Here is a 23,241-nt window from a genome sequence, read left to right as displayed (position 1 = left end):
TGATTGTTGTCGGGGCCGGTGCTGCTGCGTCATGGGTAAAGCCACCGCCTGCAGTGCTAGCATTCCACTGCCTGCAGTGCCAGTTGTTTCTCTTCCAATCCAGCCAATTGGGTTCAATCCCCAATTGGCGGCAATGGCCGGAGCTGTGCCTTTCTGAAACCAGGAGCCAAGAGCTTCTTCCGGGTCTCCAACGTGGGTACAGGGGCCCAAGGACTTGGGCCATCCTCCACTGCTTTCCCAGGCCCTAACAGAGAGCTAGATTGGAAGTGGAGCAGCTGGGACTCGAACTGGCGCCCATATGGGATGCCAGCGCTTCAGGCCAGGGCGTTAACCCGCTGTGCCACAGCACCGGCCCCACTTCTTTTGTTTTTGAGGAGTGAGGTAGTGTGCAGTTAAGAGGACAAGCTCTGGAGTTGGACTTCTCTGTTCAAGTCCTTGCTCCACCAGCTATTGTGTGACTTGGGGTACATTTACTTTACTTATTTTTATCTTAATTTCTCTGCTGGTAAAATACAAAATGTAACACACCAGCCTTACAAGATTATTGCAGAGATTAAATTTATAAATAAGAGGTTTACAATAATGCTCGACATGTGCTATTGTTCTTACCTCAGAGTCACCTCTCCCCTTATTCCTGAAAATACATGGGAGTTTCTCCGTTCTTCAGCATGCTCAGACGACAGAGGAAGAAGGGAAGCAGAGAAACCCGAAGTCAGTCAGAGTACTCAGTTTGTCCCTGCTGGAGGAACCTACCGGGAAGTGAGCCAGATGTTCACAAGGCTGAGTTCCATTCCTAGTTCTGCCACTGCCTTAATCAGTTAGGAGCAAGTTACCTAGCCTCCGAGGCTCTGCTTTCTCATACGGAAAAAAAATAAGTAATTCCTCTGTGTCTTTTGTGCTTCATCCTGCTCTTCACTCCCTTCTGGTTCTGGTGGCTTTCTTACTCCTCAAGTACCACCTTCATCCTGCCCGCCATCTCCACCTCAGGGCCTTTGTGCTTGCTGCTTACCCTCTCTGCAACACTTCCCTCAGATCTTCACCAGGTTTCTGTCCAGGTGTCAGCTTTGAAGAGGCCTTCTCTGACCATTTTGTCTAAAATAGACTACCCTCACCCCTTGTCATTCATTCTTTCCTTCTTCTGCTTCATTTTTCTTCACAGCACTTGGCATTACCTGAAATGATATATTTATTAATTAACCTATCTTTTAATAGGCCACAAAATGTATCCCAAACTGCCCAAAGCTCCTGCCTTTTCTGAACAAGACTCTGACAGACTTCTCTCTGTTATAGGTGAGCCCTGTTCCCAGAGGCAGCTGCTGTTCATCTTGGTAACCCAAAGGAAGAAATAGCTGGCTGAGCTCAGCCTGGTTACTGGTGAGTGAGGGCATATGGGCAAACACTGGTCAAGCTTGCCAAGTTACAAGGTTATTAGTTTGGAGGTTCTTTTTACCCTTAGTAAATAATTTAGGTCATTATTCTCCTACTCCATGCCTGAAAGATTGGATGTAGGCATAGGTAGCCTCTTAGACTGGGAAGAGGATTGAGATTACTTTTTTGGAGCTGCCACAGAAGGTCTGGAATCATGTTCCGTGAATAAGGTAAAGTAGGCTTCATTGCTTGTGCCAGCTGCTCTCTGCTGGGGAGTATTTAGAGCCTGCATCTGTACTTGTCCTCCCACAAGCTCTGTTAACATCTCACAGCCCTTGGAGACTTTCCTGACTTCACTCTCTCTCGTGACCTGCCAGACTCAGGTCAGCTTGAGGGAATCCTGTACCTTTCTGAGTCCTGCAAAATGTGATCATGAGTGGTGGTGAGAATAGGGTGATGGAATAGGGCTGTGTGAAGGGGATGTTAGGGAAATCTTAGAGTGAAGACCGCCAATGGTGAGAAAGACAGGGAAACCAACACGTGAAGAATTTGTTGTGTTATAGGTCTCATTTAATCTGGACAAAACCTCTTTTGTACATGAGGAAATTGAGGCTTAGGGCATTGAAGTAATTTGCCCACAGTTGGTAACTGAGAATCTATAAAGCTGATATTAGAACCCAGGTCAGTCAAAATGTAAATACCATTGTTTCTTTTGACTTGACAGGGTTTCTTTTGGCTGATAATCTTGAAATCCAGATTTTTATTTATTTATTTATTTATTTATTTTTTGATTTTATTCATTTATTTGAGAGATAAGAGTTATAGACGGAGAGAGGGAGAGACAGAATCCATCTGCTGGTTCACTCCCCGAATGGCAGCAACAGCCAGAGCTGAGCTGATTTGAAGCCAGGAGCTTCTTCAGTGTCTCCCATGTGGGTGCAGGGGCCCAAGGCCTTGGGCCATCTTCCACTGCTTTCCCAGGTCATAGCAGAGAGCTGGATCAGAAGAGGAGCAGCCAGATGCCCATATGGGATGCCAGCACTGCAGGCAGAAGCTTAGCCTAATACGCCATAGCACTGGCCCTGAAATCCAAATTTTTTTAAATAAAGTTCAAGAAGACAGACCTCCTTAGGAATTCAGGAAGAAGATTCAGTTATTTGAAGGGCCCAGCAGGGCAGGTAGGAGTTGATGGTATCTTCTCAGCAATGGTATTTCTAGTGAAGGGGCTAACAGGCTGAAAGGAAGAATCTTTATGCAGGCAGAGGTCCAGGCTAATTGTGGCCAGAAGAAGAAGAAAACATCTAACATGTGGGAACCCAGAAACATTGGGGCCAGCACAAGATAGGAACATGGAGAACTGGACTGAAGTTGGGAAGCCTGGGTGGGGTTTTTGTTTGGGGGAGCTGTAGTGGGGGTAGGTTTAACTTGTATTTATTTGAAAGAGAGAGAAAGACAGATCTCCCATGCCCTAGTTCAGTCCCTAAATGACTGCCAACAGCCAGGGCTGGGTTAGACTTTAGCAGGGAGCTGGGATCACAGTCTAGGTCTCCCAGATAGGTGGCAGAGACCCAACTACTTGGACCATCACTTGCTGCCTCTCAGGGTATGTATCAGACCAGAGTTTGAATCAGGAGTAGAGGTTAAATGTAGGCCAAATGTCTGCCCCTGGAAACCTCGGTTTTTATCCTCTCAATACATGACCCTGAACAATCTTCAATTTCCTATTTTTAAAATTGGAGTGCGTCCCTATCTATCTATTGCGTGTACACCAGACATGCTGGGGTATTGTAGTGAATCAAATGAGAAGTGGAAGTTGGAAAGCTTTGAGAATTATAAAACAGCATGAATGAAATCAGAAAAAGTAAGAAGAAAGTGTTACTAAGTGTCCAAGTTATCTCAGATCCTGACCTATTTGCCACTACACTCCTCAAGCGTAAAAAAGGAAGACGTCCCTCTGGGAATCTGTGCTGTAAATTTTCTCTCATGCCCTTCGTCTGCAGGCTCTTGTTACAACTTAATCTTTCCGCAAGGAAAAGGTTTCCGGGCCACAGAAGACAAAGCCAGGCACCACTGGCAGCTATGGTTTGCATCATATAGGCTGCAGAATACAGGTTTATTTGTTTTTTCTAAAGATTACTTATTTGAAAGAGAAATCAATCTTCTATCTGCTGGTTTGTTCCTCAGATGGCTACAATGGCCAGGGCTGGGCCAGGTCAAAGCCAGGAGCCAGGAGTTTCTTCCAGGTCTCCAATGTTGGGCCATCTTCCACTGCTTTCCCAGGCACATTAGCAGGGAGCTGGATTGGAAGTAGAACAGTTGGAACTTAAACCAGCACCCATATGGGATGCTGGCACTGTAGGTGGCAGCTTTACCCACTGCACCACAGCGCCAGCCCCAAAGTGCAGATTTGTATGTACCCTGGCTGTAAGGCTCACTGCTAGCATATATATATATATATATATATATATATATATATATATATATATATAAATATATAAAATTTGACAGGTAGAGTTATAGACAGAGAGAGACAGAGAGAAAGGTCTTCCTTGCGTTGGTTCACTCCCCAAATGGCCGCAACGGCCGGTGCTACGCCAATCCAAAGCCAGGAGCCAGGTGCTTCCTTCTGGTCTCCCATGCGGGTGCAAGGGCCCAAGGACTTGGGCCACAGCAGAGAGCTGGACTGGAAGAGTAGCAACTGGGACTAGAACACGGCACTGGCCCCATGGATATTTTAAAAAATTATACTTTTTAAAAAAGATTTATTGATTTATTTGAAATTCAGAGTTACACACAGAAGGAGAGGCAGAGAAAGAGAGTCCATCTGCTGGTTCACTCCCCAGTTGGGTACAGCGGTTGGAGCTGCTCCTATCTGAAGGCAGGTACAGGGACCCAAGGACTTGGGCCATCTTCTACTGCTTTCCCAGGCCGTAGCAGAGAGCTAGATTGGAAGTGGAGCAGCCAGGACTCGAACTGGCGCCCATATGGGATGCCAGCACTGCAGGCAGCTTTACCCGCTATGCCACAGTGCTGGCCCCCAAAATGATACTTTTTTTTAAAAAAGGATTTTATTTGAGAGGCAGAGTTACAGACAGAAGAGTCTTCCATCTGCTGGTTCACTCCCCAAATGGCTACAATGGGTGGAACTGGGCCAATCCAAAGCCAGGAGCCAGGAGCTTCCTCTGGGACTCCCACATGAGTACAAGGGTAATTCCCTGCTAATGGCCTGGGAAAGCAGTAGAAGGTGGCCCAAATCCTTGGGCACCTGTACCCACGTGGGAGACCCAGAGGAAGCTCCTGGCTCCTGGCTTTGGCCTGGCTTAGCTCAGGCTGTTACAACCACTTGAGGAGTAAACCAATGGGTGGAAGACCGCTCCCCCCCACCCCGCCTCTGCCTTTCAAATAGATAAATAAATCTTTAAAGCAAACAACAAAAACAGGAGGCTCATTGTAGTCCTCACATGGCTTCTGGAAAATTCTGTGGGAGAATCTAAGGGAAGCCACAATTCCTGTAAGAAGCAGCTGTCCCTGTTCACTCTCCACCCAGGGATTTTGGCCACATTTTATTTGGTTCCAGAAACAGCTGGCTTCCTTGAGAGTTGCTGTCACAGCAAAGCAATAAAGTTCAGCTCGTCTCTGGAAAAAGAATAGCATGCAAAGGGCTCTGGGGCCTACTAGATCCTGGGTTCTCTTACTTTCCTCTCCAGTTTTTATTAAAATTAAAGAGGATCTATCTGTCCCACTATAGCAGCAGCCCAAGTAGATCAGTGAAAATAGGAAAGGGATTGACAAGTCCTGTAGGTCAGATCAACTAGAGGGCAGTTGTAGGTATGGCAGTGAGTCCTGAGCTTAAGAATATGGCCAAGAGATCATAATCCAAGCTAGAAAACTGGGAAAGAACAGATCATGAAACCAAGGTCCACCAGCAACTGTGTTGCTAGAACCCTGAGGTGACTAAATTAGAAGGGACTTACCATCCAATAGGGCAGGTGCAGGGAAAAAAATAAAATAAAATAAAAAACCCACAAAACGTATACTGGGAAAGATTTCTTGAACACAAATCAGAAATGGGTTCTTTGCAATTATATATCATTTTCTGTTACCTGAGTCTCCATTTTTTTTTTTTTTTAAGATAATTTATTTGAAAGAGTTAGAGTTACAGAGAGAGAAGTCTTCCATCCTCTGGTCCAATCTCCAAATGGCCACAACAGCTGGAGCTGGGCCAATCCAAAACCAGCAGGCAGGAGCTTCCTCCGGGTCTTCCATGTGGTTGCAGGGATCCAAGGACTTGGGCCATCTTCTACTGCTTTCTTAGGCCATAGCAGAGAGCTGGATTGGAAGTGGAGCAGCTGGGATTTGAACCAACACCTGTATGGGATGCTGGCACTGCAAGTGGCAGCTTTACCTGTATGCCATAGCGCTGGCCCCAAGTCTCCATTCTTTACCTCTACATTCACCCCCACTCATCTTCCTAATTAGCATAATATGTAAAGAATTTTTATACTAAGTGCATATGACAAGAGACAGGATATCTATAGCATAACTGATGTTTGGGAAGATGAATTAGCTGTATCTTTCCCACTCTTTATTATAGGCCATGTGATTTAGGGGGGCACTGGGAGACTTTAAAGCCAGATTTACTGAGATTTGAGCCTTTACTATGACATTTATTTCCTGTGTGACTAATCTCTGAGCTGTAACTTTCTCATCTGCAAAATGGGCATAATAATGGCTACTTTAGTTAATGTGAAGCTAATAGGACATGAATACCATGTCTGGCTTGAATTGGTGTTCAGCCATTTGGTGATTAGAATAAATTTTCTTTTATTATATTTATTTATTTGAAAGGCCTACAGAGAGAGAGAGAGAGAGACAGAGAGAGCTTCTATCCACTGGTTCATTCCCCCTACATTCATGGCCACAAGAGCTGTGGCTGGGCCAGGCTGAAGCCAGGAACCAGGAGCTTCTTCTACATCTCCTACATGGGTAGCAGGGACCCAAGCACTTGGTCCATCTTCTGCTGCTTTTTCTAGACCAACATCAGGGAGCTGCATCAGAGTTAGGGCAGCCCCAAGAGGTACCAGCACCCACATGTGATGCCAGCATTGTAGGCAGTGGCTTTACATGCTACATGCACAGAGCCGGCCCCCTGGAATAAATTCTGATACCATATATTTGGTGTCAGATTGACTCAGGTTCTTGTTTTTTTAAGATTTATTTATTTACTTTAAAGAGTTACAGAGAGAGAAATCTTACATTTGTTCATTCACTTGCTAAAAGGACACAATAGCCAGGGCTGGGCCAATCTGAAGCCGGGAGCTTCATCCTGGTCTCCCATATGGGTGCAGGAGCCCAAGTACTTGGGTCATCTTCTACTGCTTTCCCAGGCCACAGCAGAGAGCTGGATTGGAAGTGGAGCAACTGTGGCTTGAATGGCACCCATATGGGATGACAGCATCACAGGCTGTAGCTTAACACACTGCGCCTCAGTGCTGGGCCCTGACTCAGGCTCTTAACCTTGTCCTCCTAGCTGAACCTTGGAAAACCATTTTACTCTTGGACCTCTATAAGAAGGAAATGAGGTAGAAAGTTGATCTGTAGTTGCTTATGTCCCTTCCAGTTCCAAAGGCACATTGTTCTTTGATCCAAAGACAGAGGCAAGTGAGGCCAAAGGAGAAGCCTCAAACTTCAATCTTAAGTTATGTAAGAAGAAAAAAGCCCCCATAATATATAGTGAGAAGGCATTGGAGTGGAATTTTTTAAATATTTATTTGGGAGAGTTACAGAAAGAGGGGGAAACAAATCTTCAATCTGCTGGTTCACTCCCTCGATGGCTACAATGACCGAGTTGAGCTGATCTGTAGCCAGGAGTCTCATCTGGGTCTCTCATGTGGATACAAGGGCCCAAACACTTGGGCCCTCTGCTGCTGTTTTTCCAGGCACATTAGCAGGAAGCTGGACCAGAAGTGGAACAGCCATGACTAGAACTGGCACTCTTTTGGGATACTGGCACCACAGGTGGTGGCTTTACTCACTGTGACACAGTGTTGGCCCCAGCATTGGGAGTGACTGACAGTCTGCTACAGGGACAGTGATTTGCCTGTCACTTAGCATTTGGAAAAGAAAAAGAGAAGATCAGAATACCTGGGAGGCTGCTTATTTCTTACTTATTTGAAAGGCATAGAGAGAGAGAAACAGAGATCTTTCATGTGCTGGTTCATTTTTTCCAATGCCTGCAACAGCCCAGGCTATGCCAGGAACCCAGAACTCAATCTGGGTGCCTTTAATCATCACATGGTGCTTCTCAAGTTACGCATTGGTAGGGATGTAGAATCTGAACGGGAGCCAGAACTGAAACCCAAGCACTCTGATTCAGAATGTGGATGTTCCATTGTGTGAAATAGCTGCCTGCACCTGACCTGGAAGGTTGGAGACTGAGTAGTTGGCGAGTGTGAGAGAAACCGTGGAACCCGGAACCCGGTTTGTTCTCTGTCACCTATTGGCTAAGTGTTCCTAGTTAAGCTATTTCTCTTTTTTTATAGCCTCCATTTTCCTATATTTAAAAAAAGATTTATTTGCTTATTTGTTTGCTTAAAAAGCAGTGAGAGATTTTTCCATCCACCGGTTCACACCTCAGATGAATTTTGGTAATTCAGCCCAGCGATGGCTGGGCTGGGCCAAACCAAAGCTGGGAGCCAGAAGCTGCATGCTGGTCTCCCATGTGAGTGTCAGGGTCCCAGGTACTTGGCCCATCTTCTGCTGCCTTTCCAAGCACATTAAGTAGGGAGCTGGACTCGAAGTAGGCAGCTGGAACTCAAACTCGTGCTCTGATACAGGAGCCAGTGTTGCAGACACCAACTTAACTCTCTGCACCACAATACCACAGTGATGATCCCATATCCCCATTTGTAAAAGGAGTTGATCTGGCAATGTATTCTCCAGGGGCCTCTCCAAGGCTAACTTGATGAAATTTCATTGTCCACATTCTTCTGGTTCTGAAGTTGTGTTTGTATCTCAGCTTTTACTCTTGGTGTTGAGGACTGCATTTATATGAGAAGGCTGTTCAACACACAAGGCTGTATCTAGCCCTGAGGTATAGGATGCTCTTTAAACCACAATTTTAGGCCACTAAGAACATCTAGTTTTCAACTGCAGAAATGCTTTGGTCCAACTGATGAAGCCCTCTCATTTAATACTGAGAGATAAGGCAGCAGAGTAGAAAGGCTTTGACAGCAGACTGTGAATGCAAATTCCTGTCAATACTAGCTTTTTCTGGACTACAGTTTCACCTGAAAGTAGGGACAGTGATAACAGAGTGGGCACATCAAGAGTTGTTATTCAGTAGAAGGAAGTAGAAACTGAGGCTAAGGAGGTAAAGTCACCTGCTCAGATTCAAGCTTGATCAGAACCCAGCTCTCTTATGTCTTGTTCTAGGATTTTCTTCTCTAGAGCTCAGGTCAGTTGAATGCATATGTATGTAGTGTCTTTGATTGGAACTGAAGCATGTCAGCTTTCTTAACATCTCTGCCAACAGCCTTCTTAATTCCCCTGTGGCGTGTGTCAGTAACACAGCCCATACTTGTTTTAGAAACAAGTGCTCCATAAGCACTTGGGTTTGATTTGCTTTGGCTGGTACAGGATCCAGATGCTCTTAAAATAGCACAGCAGAGTCTCCAAATCAGCCCATTCCCATTCTGAGCCACACTCGGCTCTGATCTGCTGGCTGGGATTTGTCTCCCAAGTTTTCCCTACCTGTCATGTGAATTCAGTCTTCTTTTGCTAGTTTGCCCTTTCTGTCTTGAGTTGAACTAACATGTATTGTGTGCCAGATACTGTGATCAGTACTTTAAATAGACTATCTCCCTTAATCTTTATAACTCATTAAGCTATTAATAGCTCCAGAGGCAAAAGCTGAGGCTCAATGAAGTACATGAATTTACCAAGGTCACATATCTAGGCTGTGAAAGAACTAGGGTTTGAACTCAAGTCTTTTTAACCCCATACACTGAGCTGCTTCCTGAGTACCATCCCTGCCTCCCTGGCCCTTTGAAGGGGGTAGGATGTTCAGGGGTGTCCAAGAAGAGGCATTTGGTGACCTGTCCATAGTGGGACCATCTTCCTGCCTTTAGGGAGTTATTTTCCCAAGTTTCTGCTCTGCCCTGCCTCAAACCAACTTATCCAGAACACAGGTGTAGAGTCCAGAGATCCAGGCACTGAATGAGAGGCCAAGTTTCTATCTTCAGTGTGGAACAGAATCTCTAGTAAAAGTCCCAGCATACCCCTACTTGTGTTCCCAACTCTGAAGTGCAGGGAAGGACAGAGAAAGGGGTCTGTACATCTTGGGCTTGATGAGGCTTCTCCAGGGACCTTTATGGAGAGGAGATGTTAACACAAGTAGAAGTTTTGGAATAAGACTCTCCTGGGAGGTCCTCCCATCTGTATTCGATCTTCACTTGATAAAGATTTTACCTTCAGAGATCATTCAGTGAGGAAATTGAAGGAATCTGCTTCTGTGTGGCTAAGCTGGGAGGCTAGAGTCCAGATCTTTCATTTTGATAATACCAGTGAGTCTGAAGTCCTCCCGGAGAGATTCTGGCCTTGAAGCCTACCCAGTCTTCTCTTGCAAAAGGGGCAGATACCCCTCTTTCCCAACCCTCCTCTACCCTTTTGTCCCCTGCCTCACACATTCACAAGTACTAGGGACCTTCCTAAGGAAATCCCTTCTAGTGATTAGCATAGGTTAAGAAGAGATATTAGCAATTTATTGTTTCCCCAGGATTCTTTGCCATTCTTTTGCCATGGGACATTGGCTTGCTAAGAGACTTTAACTGATAGTTATCATGTAAATGTAAAATATGCGAAACAGAGCTGTGATTACAGTAGCTGCAGCAGGGTGCTTAGCCTCCCCATTGCCTTTACCAAAGATAGCCCAGCAGCCATATACCTCAAGCTTACAGGGTTTCTAGGAACACAGTTTGTAAAACAACACTGAACTGAACTTAGAATTGTGAAATGGAAGCCCAGCAAAGGGCAGTCATATGCCCCACATCACACAGAGAATTAGTGGTAGGTGCCCTGTCAGCCTGGTGCCCTCTCTGAACTGAGTAACTGTGTTACTATATCATTCTGTGAGCAACTACCATTGACTGGCATCCTGTGCCTGAATGTCAGGCTTCTCTTGCCTCCTGACATCTGGTTCCTATGAAGTAGGTAGGCCTGTGGATGTGTGTACCTCTGTCAGGATGTGATCTCAGGCATGCAGTGAGCATGTTTCAAGTTGTGTTTTAACTCATTAATGTGAAACCAGAAAGAGAATCGCTAAGAAAATGGAATTAGATTATTAGTGGAAAAGAACTGCTGAAGTAAGATTTGCTAAATTAGATCAGAAATTGGTTAGCATCCTAATGAATATGTAATCTTTGGAGTTATCTTCTCTGCTTAAAAAAGTGCACCTTCAGGTTTTCCACACACGAACCTCTAACTTTGCAGAATTGTAAGATATTTGAGCCCTAATCATTTCTGAAGAATAAATCAAACAATTCTATTTTCCAAGAGTGTCAGGTGACTCTCAGGTACATTAAGAAGAATATTCTAACCTGACTTTAAAAAGTCACACAACCATCTTTTTGCCTTCCGAGTTTTGGGTAATTTTCCTTAATATACATTCATTGAAAATGATCAGAACCTCTACGTGAAAGACATCAAGAGCCATCCAAACACAGAAAGGCACCTTTCTGCTCAGGGCACAGACTTTTTTTTTTAATGTTTATTTTCATCTACTTGAAAGGTGGAGCAACAGAGAGAAAAAGAATTCTTCAGTTCACTGGTTTGCTTCCCATAATCTATAACAACCTGGGTGGGGCCAAGCCAAATCCAGTAGACCAGAACTCCATCCAGGTGTCCCACATGGATTCTCAAGCCCACGCACTTGAACCATCATCTGCTGTCTAACAGGATGCACTAGCAGGAAGCTGGACAAGTAGTTTAGTAGCTGAGACTCAAACTGGCACTTGATATGGGATGCATGTATCCTAAACAGCTGCTTAACCAACTGCCATAATGTTTGCCTCCAAGACAGGACTTCTTAACTGAAGTTTCTGCAGTAGCAGCCCTCAGCAGAATGTTGAGCTCTCTGTCCTGCATCCTTACTCAGTGGCCTGTTGTTTGGTCTTTGCTGATCCTATACTTCCTTCTTCCCCTTCGACTGGTCAGAGAGGCCCTTTTTGGCTTGTGGCTGCCCCCAGGATCATGGATGCAAAGAACTTGTGGAGTTTCATCTTGAGGAAGTTAGTTTTGTACACAGAACCAAGTCTGCTCATAGGCAAAGTAGGTAACTACTTTCATTATGTGGTTTTGTCTCTGAACATGTTTTGCCTGATACGTTGCTACCACTAAAGGCTAGATCTTAATCATCTCTCACTGGGACTTAATTATCAATTTATTAACCTTCCCTACTCCAGTCTTTGCGCCTGAAATATTATCTGTTTCTTTCCATATTTTTTAAAAAGATTTTATTTGATAGGTAGAGTTACAGAGAGAGAGAGAGAGACAGAGACAGAGAAAGGTCTTCCTTCCATTGGTTCACTCTCCAAATGGCCGCAACCACAAGAGCTGCGCCAATCCGAAGCCAGGAGCCAGGTGCTTCTTACTGGTCTCCCATGTGGGTACAGGGGCCCAAGCACTTGGGCCATCCTCCACTGCCTTCCCAGGCCACAGCAGAGAGCTGGACTGGAAGAGGAGCAACCGGGACTAGAACTGGCGCCCATATGGGATGCCAGCGCCGCAGGTGGAGGGTTAACCTAGTGCGTCATGGCGCCAGACCTTCCATAGGTTTTAAGACTGAGGTCTTACTCCTATCATGCCTGTTCATGAAACCTCTAAGATGAATCCAGACTCCAAAGCATGACTTTCAGGCTCTGCAAAGACATTTTCTCCTTTTTTTTTTTTTTTTTTTTTTTGACAGGCAGAGTGGATAGTGAGAGAGAGAGACAGAGAGAAAGGTCTTCCTTTGCCATTCGTTCACCCTCCAATGGCCGCTGCGGCCGGCGCACCGCACTGATCCGATGGCAGGAGCCGGGTGCTTCTCCTGGTCTCCCATGGGGTGCAGGGCCCAAGCACTTGGGCCATCCTCCATTGTACTCCCTGGCCACAGCAGAGAGCTGGCCTGGAAGAGGGGCAACTGGGACAGAATCCGGCGCCCCAACCGGGACTAGAACCCAGTGTGCTGGCACTGCTAGGTGGAAGATTAGCCTATTCAGCTGCGGCGCTGGCTGACATTTTCTCCTTTCTTCTCAGCCTCTTTTCAGCCCTACCCTCAAATGTTCCATGGGGACTCACATAAGTGGGTAGCAGCATGAGGAAGTATGCCCGAGATTAACTTGAAACCCATGCAATACCTTCATTTTCATTTCCCTCACACAGCTTTCTTTGCCAGCATTTCTCAGACCACATTTGCTCACATACCCTGGTAATAGAGTGACTCCTGGAAGGTCAAAGCTAAAGAGGTCCTTGTGTATCTCATAGTTTAACCTCTGGTATTAGAAAGCCAGAGGAGGCAAATGATTTGCACAAGAGTACTTAGCTAGTTAGTGGCAGAACTGGATTTCTTTGCCCTGGTTCTCTTACCTCTTAGTCTCAGGCTCTTCAGTTTCTGCATACTACCTCCCTTTTGTTAGTTTGCAGCAGAAAGGAATCAAATTATGATCCACATGGTTGCCAAGAGCAGTTCACTGTTTTTATTTTTTGAACCACCATTCTCTGCTCCTATACCTGCATGGGCAACCTGCTGTTAGCAACCAGTTTTATATTCGAGCTTTTCTTTGAAGCACAGACCCTGTCTTATCTCCAGAGGATAAGTTTGGAGCTAGATACATCTGCATTTAGTACATAGTGGGACAGAACAATCTTGGACAGGTTATTCTGAGAGCAGTCTTCTCATCTGTTTAATGGGGTCATTGGAAGAATTATTTAAGGTACTATGTGTGTACACTTTAAACATTCTGTAAAGAGAACACTCCTCAAAGTTCCTTCTGGAAACCCTTTCCGTATTTCCTCCTTATCTAATAGCTCGCGTCTCCTGGGTGTGGGCACTGTGTTATCTGGTTTTTCAGTGCATCCACTACTGCATGTGAACCTGGTTATCTCAAAGCAAAGTTCTTTAAAAGTCACTGATTGCATTTTCTATATATTTGTGTTATTTTGTGGTATGTAGGTAAAGGCTGGGTTAAGATTCAATATTTATCTGTGTTCCACTTGTTGCTTGTTGATTTCTTTAGCTATGCAAACTTTGTCAAGCCTTTGACCTCACTTGTATGTGTTTTTCCCACCAGAGCCCTAAATTCAACTCTGTAACAGTTTGGAAATCTGATGTACGTATCTGATCTCCTTGGGAAGTGTGTCTCTGTTGATGACAGAACAACTGGGTTGACACTGTGTGATTTGGAGAGGACGTGGTGGGAGGTGGAAAACTGGGTAGAAATTCCTCACAGATCAATGAGAAGATTTCTGGGGTAAGGGCTGGGGCTAGTGTTGATGGTGATTCTGCTTGGACTATATTCTGCATATAAGGGATTGCTAGTGAGTGGAAATGAAATCGGACAAGACCCCCTAAAATCTACACTAAATTGTGGCCCCTTAAAGTTCCATAGAAATGCTAGCCGGGGTGCCACATGTACTACCGGAATTTGGGGTGCCTTACGATTTCACTACGGGCTTATTACTAAATCCCCGATATTAATAAGCCCGAGAAGATTCTTGCCTAATATTTAGAGAAGAATTCTAAATACCGGCACAGATAAATGAGGCAGCATGGTACGTTTTAAGCTTTTATTTAGTGAGAAGGATGCATAGGAGAGTGAGAGCTTTATTTAGGAGAGAGAAGTAAATGGGGGTTCATACCAAGCACCAGGAACCAGCCACGTGGATGAACATCTAGGCCAGGAAGCCTAGAGCACATGGCCCGAAGGCCATGCGCCCTGGAGGTGCAGGGCTACAGCCAGCCCTGTCCTGGCAAGAGGTCAGGGAAGAACAGGGCCCTGGCACACTGTGCCCTAGGCTTTTAACCAACTCCAAAGGGGAGTGGCTAATTAACCTGATTGGCTGGTGGGCACCCTGGTGTGGCCAGGTAGGGAAATGAGGCCACACGGGGGCGTGGCAAAGGCATCAGGTAGGAGCATGAGGTCACACAGGGGCGTGGTCTTTCAGTTCACAAATCTGACCAATTTTAACCTGTATGTCTGCCTACTTCAGAAAGACCAGTGATGCATAGTCACCCTTGCTTGTACCTGGGCAAAAGAGAGCGTGTTGGTGGCAGGTGTCCAGTATGACTGGCTGCCCACAGGCCATCTCTGCCATCTGGGACAAACCCCTGTGTAAGGCTGCTGTGATTTGATAGATAGAGCCCAGTTTTTGGAGTTGGACAGACTTGAGTTCAAATCCCTGCCTGTCAGTACTGGTTATGTTCCTTCGGCTAATTCTTGTTTCATATCTCAGAACCTTAATTTCTCTATCTGTAAAGTAAGAGTGCAACTGATACCTACTTTTGAGGTGATTGTGAGAATTCGAAGTATTTTAGATAAATAGGTGTCACACTGTACTTGATAGTTGGGTGAATGGCATGTTGATCTCTTGTTATTGTCTCTTTGAAAACCAGGAGATAGCAGTAAAGTCAGGGCTGCTATGATTTCCTGACCAACCCCACCTCTTTCCTCACTCCAAGAAATGCCCTGGACTTCTCCTTTTCTCCTGAAGTTCATATTCCAGAAGTGGGACAGGAAGGAGCCTCCCAGACCAGGCCCTCTCCCACCAGGCATCATACCTGAGTAAGTAGGATTGTTACATAGCAGATATACAGAGACAGGGCAAGTAGCTCAAGCAGCAACCAATGAACAAAAAGCTGCTCTGTTCCCAATAAACTGGTCCTCAGGGATCCTAGCTTTGAAATTCTAATTGACACAGGAAGGAAAAGATTCATTAGGCTCTGGACTCATTAAAATGCTCTGCTGCTCACCTACAATTTATTCTTGGCACTTCATCAGGAGGAATTAAGTAAATCAGCAGGCTGAGAGGTTGCTGACAACAGAATCCAGCATGCCTGGTGCTGCTGGGGGTTGTGGGTGCTGGGCCTTCTATGTACTGTAGCATATACAGCTGGCTTCTGAAGTCCCCCACCCTTAGGACTTAGCATGAGTCTCATATATTGCCTCATGTACTGTCAGTGCTGGAAGGCCATTCATAGCTCATTTATGGTAGTCCAAAGAGGGACTGAGGCGTGCTCATGATCACCAAGCACATTAATGGTAGAGCTAGAATTTTAGAATTGTTCAGGCTTCCTGCCTCCCAGACCGGGAATATTTTCCCCACATCACCTCTGGTTTTGTGAACTGTTTCATTCATTCAATCTTCAGCCGATACTTTTGACACTAACTATGTGCCAAGATTCTGTAGATTACCTCGCTCAGATTTAGGAGACCTTTCTGAGGGTTGAATAGGAATCAGCGTGGCAAAGAGGTAGATGAGCGTGGGGAACCAGTGCCCACAGAGGCCAGAGACTCTTCTCTAGGAATAGGAAGTTGAGTCTTGCTAGTGTGGAATGAGTGAGGAAAAGATGAGGTCGAGTGGGTCACATTGATTAGGTTTGGGCCACTTTCTCCATAGTTATAAATAACCTTGGACCTGGAAATGGGAATCTTAGGTTCTAGGTGTGTTTCTGCTACCAGTGTTTTGGTCATCAGTCTGGTAACATGTATTTAATATCTTTGAGATATGGCTTACTGGGTATTGAGGTACAAAAATGCATAATTAGTCTCCTTCAGACATTGTCAGTTTAATGAGACAAACAAACTTTATAAATAATTCCTGTAGGGAAAAGCACCTGGCTCCTGGCTCCTGCCATCGGATCGGTGCGGTGCGCCGGCCGCAGCGCGCCGGCCGCGGCGGCCATTGGAGGGTGAACCAACGGCAAAGGAAGACCTTTCTCTCTGTCTCTCTCTCTCACTGTCCACTCTGCCTGTCAAAAAAAAAAAAAAAAAAAATTCCTGTAGTAAATCAAAGGAATAATTACCTATCCTAGAGGAAGTCAGGCTTGAGCTGTTATTTTCAGCAGTTTCTTACTCACTTGTCACATGGTATCTCACGACTGACCTGTGTAGCTCTTGAGCTGATGGGAAGATGGGAAGACAACTTTGTAATGACTGATGTGGCATTTTGTGGATTATAAAATAGTTTTCACACCAATAATTCATTGAATTAGAAAAATTTCCCCCAGTTTATGGATCAGGAAGCTAGGACTCAGTAGTTGAGGCATGCTTATGTTTTAGAGTTTGTTTTTTTTTTTGATAAGATTGATTCTTTTTTTTTTTTGACAGAAAGAGTGGACAGTGAAAGAGAGAGACAGAGAAAAAGGTCTTCCTTTTTCCGTTGGTTCACCCTCAATGGCCGCCGCGGCCGGCCGGCACACCGCACTGATCTGAAGGCACGAGCCAGGTGCTTCTCCTGGTCTCCCGTGGGGTGCAGGGCCCAAGCACTTGGGCCATCCTCCACTGCACTCCCGGGCCACAGCAGAGAGCTGGCCTGGAAGAGGGGCAACCGGGACAGAATTCAGCGCCCCGACCGGGACTAGAACCTGGTATGCTGGTGCCGCGGCACCGGCCAAGATTCATTCATTTTACTTGAAAGTTAGAGCTACAGGGAGAGGAGGATATACACAGAGAGATCTCCATCCACTAGTTCATTCTGCAAGGTGGCCACAGTGGTCAGGGCTGGGTCAGGCAAAGCTAGGAACCAGGTGCCCTCTCCAGGTCCACCATGTGGCTGGCAGGGTCCCAAGAATCTGGGCCATTCTCCACTGGCCTCATCAGCAGGGAGCTGGATCAGAAGCAGAACAGCTGGGACACAGACTGGCACCCACATGAAATGCCAGCACTGCAGGCAGTGGCTTTACCTGCTATGCTACAATGCCAGCCTGGTTTTACAAATTTTAGTTAATAAGTGTGAGGGTTATAAGTCCAAATCCTGTGCTTGTATTTTGCCCTATCATACAGCTGAACAAGCTTTTGAAAAGTAGGAAGATGGCAACCTTTCTATTACTTCGTTTCCCCTTCTCAGTCACTAGAAATGTGAAGAATATCTAGAATGTGTGAAGAGTCGATTGACTGCGGAGAGAGAAGGAGTTATGACCATGCAGGGTTTGAAACTTTTAAGGCTGTGTGCCCCAGTGCTGCTTCTGCTCCACAGTTCCATCTATGCTCTGTACATATCTCAGCTTTTCTCTTATTGGCTTCTCATAGCAACTTGTAGGTATAGACAGAGCCTGCTTTACAGATGGGTAAATTGAAGTCCACAGGAGTAGCTCGAGAGCACTGAATTTTTCATGCAAGAATCAGGGCTAGCTATATGGCTCCTTGTGCTAAACAAGTGGTTGCTGGTTAGACTGTAGGCTCCTTTGATTCATTTTAGTTTAAACAATTCTTGAATATATTCCACATGCCAGACTTTGCTGTACGAGAGATCCTCTGGTTAGGCATAGCCTAGGGATCCTGCCTTCCGAGCAGGGACTTGTGTTAATTACCTCTCTGTTCACAGCCAGAGCCTAGATCCAAGAGTGCGTTACTATTGTTTTGGCCTTTAGTATGCTGCAAGCTGGAGGGAACAGATGGCCACAACAATGTGGATCGGGAGATTGTGATGCCAGGCAGAGCTAGAGGATGAGTTGAGAGCCTTTTACCCAGCTCTTGCTGAATTTGGGCCTAGATCCCTACCAAGGCATTCTCCATCCCAGAGCAAAGTGAAGCTGGCCAACTGGTTCTGTTTCCCATCTCCAGTCATCTTTGCCTGCACCCACCACCTCTCTCCATACCATCCGCTTACTGATCTCTTGGACAGACCTTATACAAAGGCTACTGAACTCTGTTGTCTCAAATGATCCTTTGGACCTGTTTCCCAGGGGTCTTTCAAGATGAGGTTTAGGAGTCTAAGTCTCAGAGCTATTCTGACATCTGCTGTATCCAGATAACTCCTGGTTATCCCTCCTGCTCTGCGATTTTTATTCCTGACTTCTTAAGAAGCAATTTGGCTGCCTAGTGTGATTCTGCCAGACAACCTAAAGAATAATCAATATTGAGTGCAATTAACATGTTTCCTGTTTATATAAAATCCTAGCTGGAGGATGTTCCGGAACACTGTAGGGCCAGGGATGACTGGGAACTCTGCAAAAACCTCAAGTGCCTTATAAATGATGAGAGGAAATAGCAACATTTATTCACTTCAAATGTTCCTAATATTCATATCTTTACAGAGCCCTTTCATATCTGTTACTTCATTTAAGCCATGGAGCAACTGTGCTGAGAACAGTTACCACTGGACAGTTGAAACTGACACCCAGAAAGGATTAGGGGAGGGTTAGTGGCTGTCATGATCGTTAAACCCAAAACAGAAGAAAGATTGGAGAGACAAATAGTCGTGAGTTTGAAATCTCTGCTCACCGCTTTGTGGCTGTGTGACCTCAGGCCAGGTTACTTAGCCTGTCTGGGTATTACCTCTTACAGTTAGCTAAGGATTAAAGGATAGGATGTATGGAGAATGCTGGCACAATACTTACTAGGAGCACACTAACTACAGGTTCCCCATCTCAGTGTTTTTAAAGTATATTAGAAGTTTGAAAATTGATAATCTTACTATAGTAAAATGAACTCCACCCTATAAACGCCTGTTAACCAGACTATTATTTAATTGTCTCACTAGGTCAAGAGAACTGGATTAGAGGGAAGCAAGGGTACTTTAGGCACTTCTGATACAAATCACAGTAGGTTAGAGCTGATGGGGACTCTAGAGATCTGTCCTAGTATGTCTTCCCAAGATGAATTATTAATAATTTGAGAAAAGTCAGACTGAGTAATGATAATAACTACATTTATTTACTGATGACTTCTCAAACCCTTACTGTGCCTGTGACTTTTGGGGTTGGTAGGTGAAGAGTAAAGTCTATCAAGTCAGATATCTTTTTTGACCTTGGCGTCCCTTCTCCGAATAATGCCAGTTTTCTATGAAGAGTTCATGCAACACTGTCTGGTCCAGTTCTTCCATTTTCTAGATTAGGCAGATGAGATCTGTAAGCATGTTTACAGAGCCAGCCCATGGCAGAGGCAAGTCAGGGTGCTTGACTACCCGTTGGGCCTCACTATTATTTGTACTCTACCATTCTTCCTTTTCTAGCCAGAAAAATCCTAAAATTACAGAGGATTCTGCAAACCACTAATCAGAGAGTATTGTTAGAGGGTCATCCATTCTGTTTTAATGTGTTTATTCTAGTAAGTGAGAAAATTGAGGAAACAACAGGCTCAATGGCCACCAAATGTTTGCAAACAGTTGAAGGACCAGGAGTCGTTGGGTAATGAGCTCATTGTCCAGAAGATGCCTCTAGTTCTCAAAGCTGAACTCTGTTCTTGCTGTCGGATGTGCAGATTGCATCTACAGTGCAGCCGCCAGCTGAAGACCTCTCTGGCAGTTACGGGCCAGACCCCTGAAGGGGTTTGAAGAGAATGTATCAGATTTCTGCTCTTCCACCATCATCTCTACCACGAAACTGAGTGGATATGGACGTGCTGCTGATTTCTCTCTATTCCCTCAGCACAGGGAGTTGTCCTTGGCACTTGGTAGAGGGTCTGTTCTTGCATTTTACTGAGGCTTCTAGTTCAGGTCTAGTAAAAATACTACCTTTATGTTTGTGAAGTTAGACTCTTCGAAGTGTATCTGATACTCAACCACATTCCACATATAGGATGAGGACATTAAAGTTAGGGGAAGGAAGCATGACTAGTCCAAGATCTTCTAGCAGATTAGTCATAGATTTTTTTAAAAATATTTTTTTATTTGAGTTACACAGAGAGAATGGGAGGGGGGAGGTAGGTCTTGCATTCACTGGTTCACTCCCCAGTTGGACACAATGGCTGGAGCTGTGCCGAAGCCAGGAGCTTCCTGCAGGTCTCCCACGTAGGTGCAGGGACCCAAGGGCTTGGGCCATCTTCCACTGCTTTCCCAGGCCATAGCAGAGAGCTGGATAGGAAGAGGAACAGCCAGGACTAGAACCGGTGCCCAAATGGGATGCCAGCACTGTAGGCAGTGGCTTTACCCACTACGTCACAGCACTGGCCCCCAGATTGTTGTATCTCAGTTGTCCTGGCTTGTAGTAGATGTTCAAGAAATATTTGTTAATTGAAAGGTTAATACATTCTCAGGAATGAACTTTCTAACTCTGTTTAGGATTCTTTCTATTAAGTTAAATGGTTGGCCTCAGTGGTTTGGCTCCTTTCAAGGTTATCAGCTAATGCAGAGAGGGATGGCTGGGTCTCTCTCACTTTACTGATAGCTTACAAAGATAGCATTTTCTAGCCTTTTCACTCTGCTAAAGAGGACCTTGTACATCTTCACCACAGAGAAAGCCCAGACTCAGCAGTTGCTGGGCTACACTCACCCTTCATCGTCTCTGCCACCTGTCGTTTGCTGAACAGAGACACTAGTGACCCCCAGCTTCTTGCTTTGCTCCTCCTCTGCTTTCTCTTCTGTCACTGCCTTGCCTTTGCCCTGTTGACTGATGGGTGAGGAACTTGTGCTCGTCTCAGGAACACCAGCTATAAAGTTCACTATCAAGGAATTACCATGTCAGGAACCCTCGGAAACCATTTACTGAAACAGCCCTGCCTGAGATGTTTTTCACTTTTTTTTTTTTTTTTTTTTTTAAGCAGAAATCCACTGGGCGTCTGCTGGTTGCCAGGGCAGTGCTGGAGAGCTGGGATTAAAGAGATTAATAAAACATCCTCTGCCTTCCAGAGGTCAGAATCTAATGGAGGGAGACAAGATGTGTGAATACAAAAGTGCAGCAGATGCTGTTGCTGCAGAGTTGTATGGAGGATGTCAAGGTCCACAGGAGGGAGTGGTCGGATTTGCCTGGTGGGAAACAAAAGCTTTCCAGAAGAGTTTTCTTTTTCTTTCTTTCTTTCTTTTTTTTTTTTTTTTAAGATTTATTTTATTTATTTGAAAGAGATACAGAGAGAGGTAGAGACAGAGAGAAAGTCTTCCATCCGCTGGCTCACCCCCCAGATGGCTGCAAAGGCTGGAGTTGCACCGATCCAAAGCCAGGAGCCAGGAGCTTTTCTGAGTCTCCTACATGGGTGCAGGGGCCCAAGGACTTGGGCCACCTTCTACTGCTATCCCAGGCCATAGCAGAGAGCTGGATTGGAAGAGGAGCAGCCGGGACTAGAACCAGTGTGCATATGGGATGCTGGCGCTTCAGGCCAGGGCGTTAACCCATTGAGCCACAGCACTGGCCCCCCGGAAGAGTTTTCATTAGGGGTATCGTGTGAGTGGATCTGTGCCCAGACTCTTATCACCAAATCAGAAATTGGTTCCAGTCCTGCTTTATTGATGAAGCAGTCACTCCCTTAACCTTAACAGTGTGATGTTCGGTGGCAGGTGTTATGGTGCAGTGGATCAAGCTGCCACTTGGGATGCCCACATCCTATATCAAAGTGCTTAGGTTCTAGTCCTGTCTCTCTCAGTTCCAATCTAGCTTCCTGCTAAAGTACTTGGGTCCCTATCATCCAATATGAGATACCCAGATGGAGTTACTGGCTTTGCCCTAGCCCAGTCTTAGCTGTTTTGGGCATTTGAGGGGTGAGCTAGTGGATGGAGGATATTTCTCTTTTGCTGTGCTTTTCAAATAAATAAAGTAGTATTGGGAACCATATTTTAAAGGTAGACAATAGTAATGAGAACATTGTTGAGAAAATCTTCTATGATTAACTTGCTGGTGTGCTATCTCATTGAATTCTCATAACAACTTTATGGAGAAGGTACTGTAATATCATTCCTATTTTACAAATGAGGAAAATCAGGGAGAGGTTAAATTGTTTACCCAGCATAATACAGCCAGTAGATGGCAGAGTTGGGATTGAACCCAGCAGTCTGACTCCAGAGAGATTGTTCTAAAAGGGCTCAAAAAGGGCCATTTTAACCTTGGTAAAAATTTTTACCTCAGAGTTGTAAGGATAGAGAAGTGAAATGTTTAGTAATTTGGGTCTGGCGCTGTGGCGCAGTGGGTTAATCCCTGGTCTGAAGCACCGGCATCCCATATGGCTGCTGGTTCGAGACCTGGTTGCTCCACTTCTATCCAGCTCTCTGCTATGGCCTGGAAAAGTAGTGGAGGATGGCCCAAGTCCTTGGGTCCCTGCACCCGCATGGGAGACCCAGAAGAAGCTCCTGACTCCTGGCTTCGGATTGGTGAAGCTCCGGCTGGCGGCTATTTGGGAAGGGAATCAACCAACAGAAGACCTCTCTCTCTCTGCCTCTCCTCTATCTGTGTAACTCTGACTTTCAAATAAATAAATAAATAAATCTTAAAAAAAAGAGAAATGTTTAGTAATTTGTCACACAGTAAATAATTAATAAATTATAACAGTCATTTATATTTATATTACGAAACAGCCTTTCCTAGATTCTGGGGTCTCATTTGGGCCCCTGCAAAGATGTTTCCTTCCTGTCTCTCCCCAGCTTCTCCTGAGTTTTCACATACGTGCGGTCTGATTTTTTGTTCCTTGTGAAGCATGGATGGGGAAGGGCTTGCGGAAGGGCCTATGGTGTATGACTCAGTTGAGTTCAGTTCAGCAGGTGGCTTGCTGAGCCCTCATTCTGGACTGGGGACCATCGTGAAAGGCAGTGGGGAAGCCCAGATGAAATAAGATTGTGGATCCTGCTATCTAGGAATCCAGTCAGGCTGGGAAGAGAGATGACACTGTAACAGATCAGTTTAATACAGTCTCCTCAGGTGGATCTTAGCCAACAGATCAGACCCTCCTGCTTATGGCTTGTACCACCACTAGC

General features: G+C 45.3%; 1 protein-coding gene across 22 annotated transcripts in view; it reads left to right on the top strand.

Moving 5' to 3' along the window:
* The window catches only part of RALY (RALY heterogeneous nuclear ribonucleoprotein), an 87,620-nt gene that overhangs the window by 39,010 nt on the left and 25,369 nt on the right, over window positions 1–23,241 (top strand). For 11 of the 22 annotated variants that reach the window (XM_070051943.2, XM_008256096.5, XM_070051941.2 and 8 more), the window contains one exon: window positions 1,291–1,374. The exons of 2 other annotated variants lie outside the window; for them this stretch is intronic. Coding sequence is in view for 5 of the 20 variants with exons in the window: in XM_089308100.1 (XP_089164226.1) it covers window positions 15,088–15,188 (101 nt within the window). In the remaining 15 variants the exon portion in view is untranslated. Of the gene's footprint in view, window positions 1–1,290; window positions 1,375–13,697; window positions 13,737–15,019; window positions 15,189–23,241 lie in introns of all 22 variants that reach the window. 9 more of the 22 variants (XM_070051942.2, XM_089308103.1, XM_089308099.1 and 6 more) reach the window with 2 other exon arrangements.

This window comes from Oryctolagus cuniculus, chromosome 11, assembly GCF_051225735.1.
Source record: "Oryctolagus cuniculus isolate XC-2025 breed Fujian yellow rabbit chromosome 11, ASM5122573v1, whole genome shotgun sequence".
Classification (NCBI taxonomy): domain Eukaryota; kingdom Metazoa; phylum Chordata; class Mammalia; order Lagomorpha; family Leporidae; genus Oryctolagus; species Oryctolagus cuniculus.
The sequence above is the reverse complement of the archived record's forward strand: the minus strand, read 5'-3'. Positions and strand labels throughout refer to the sequence as shown.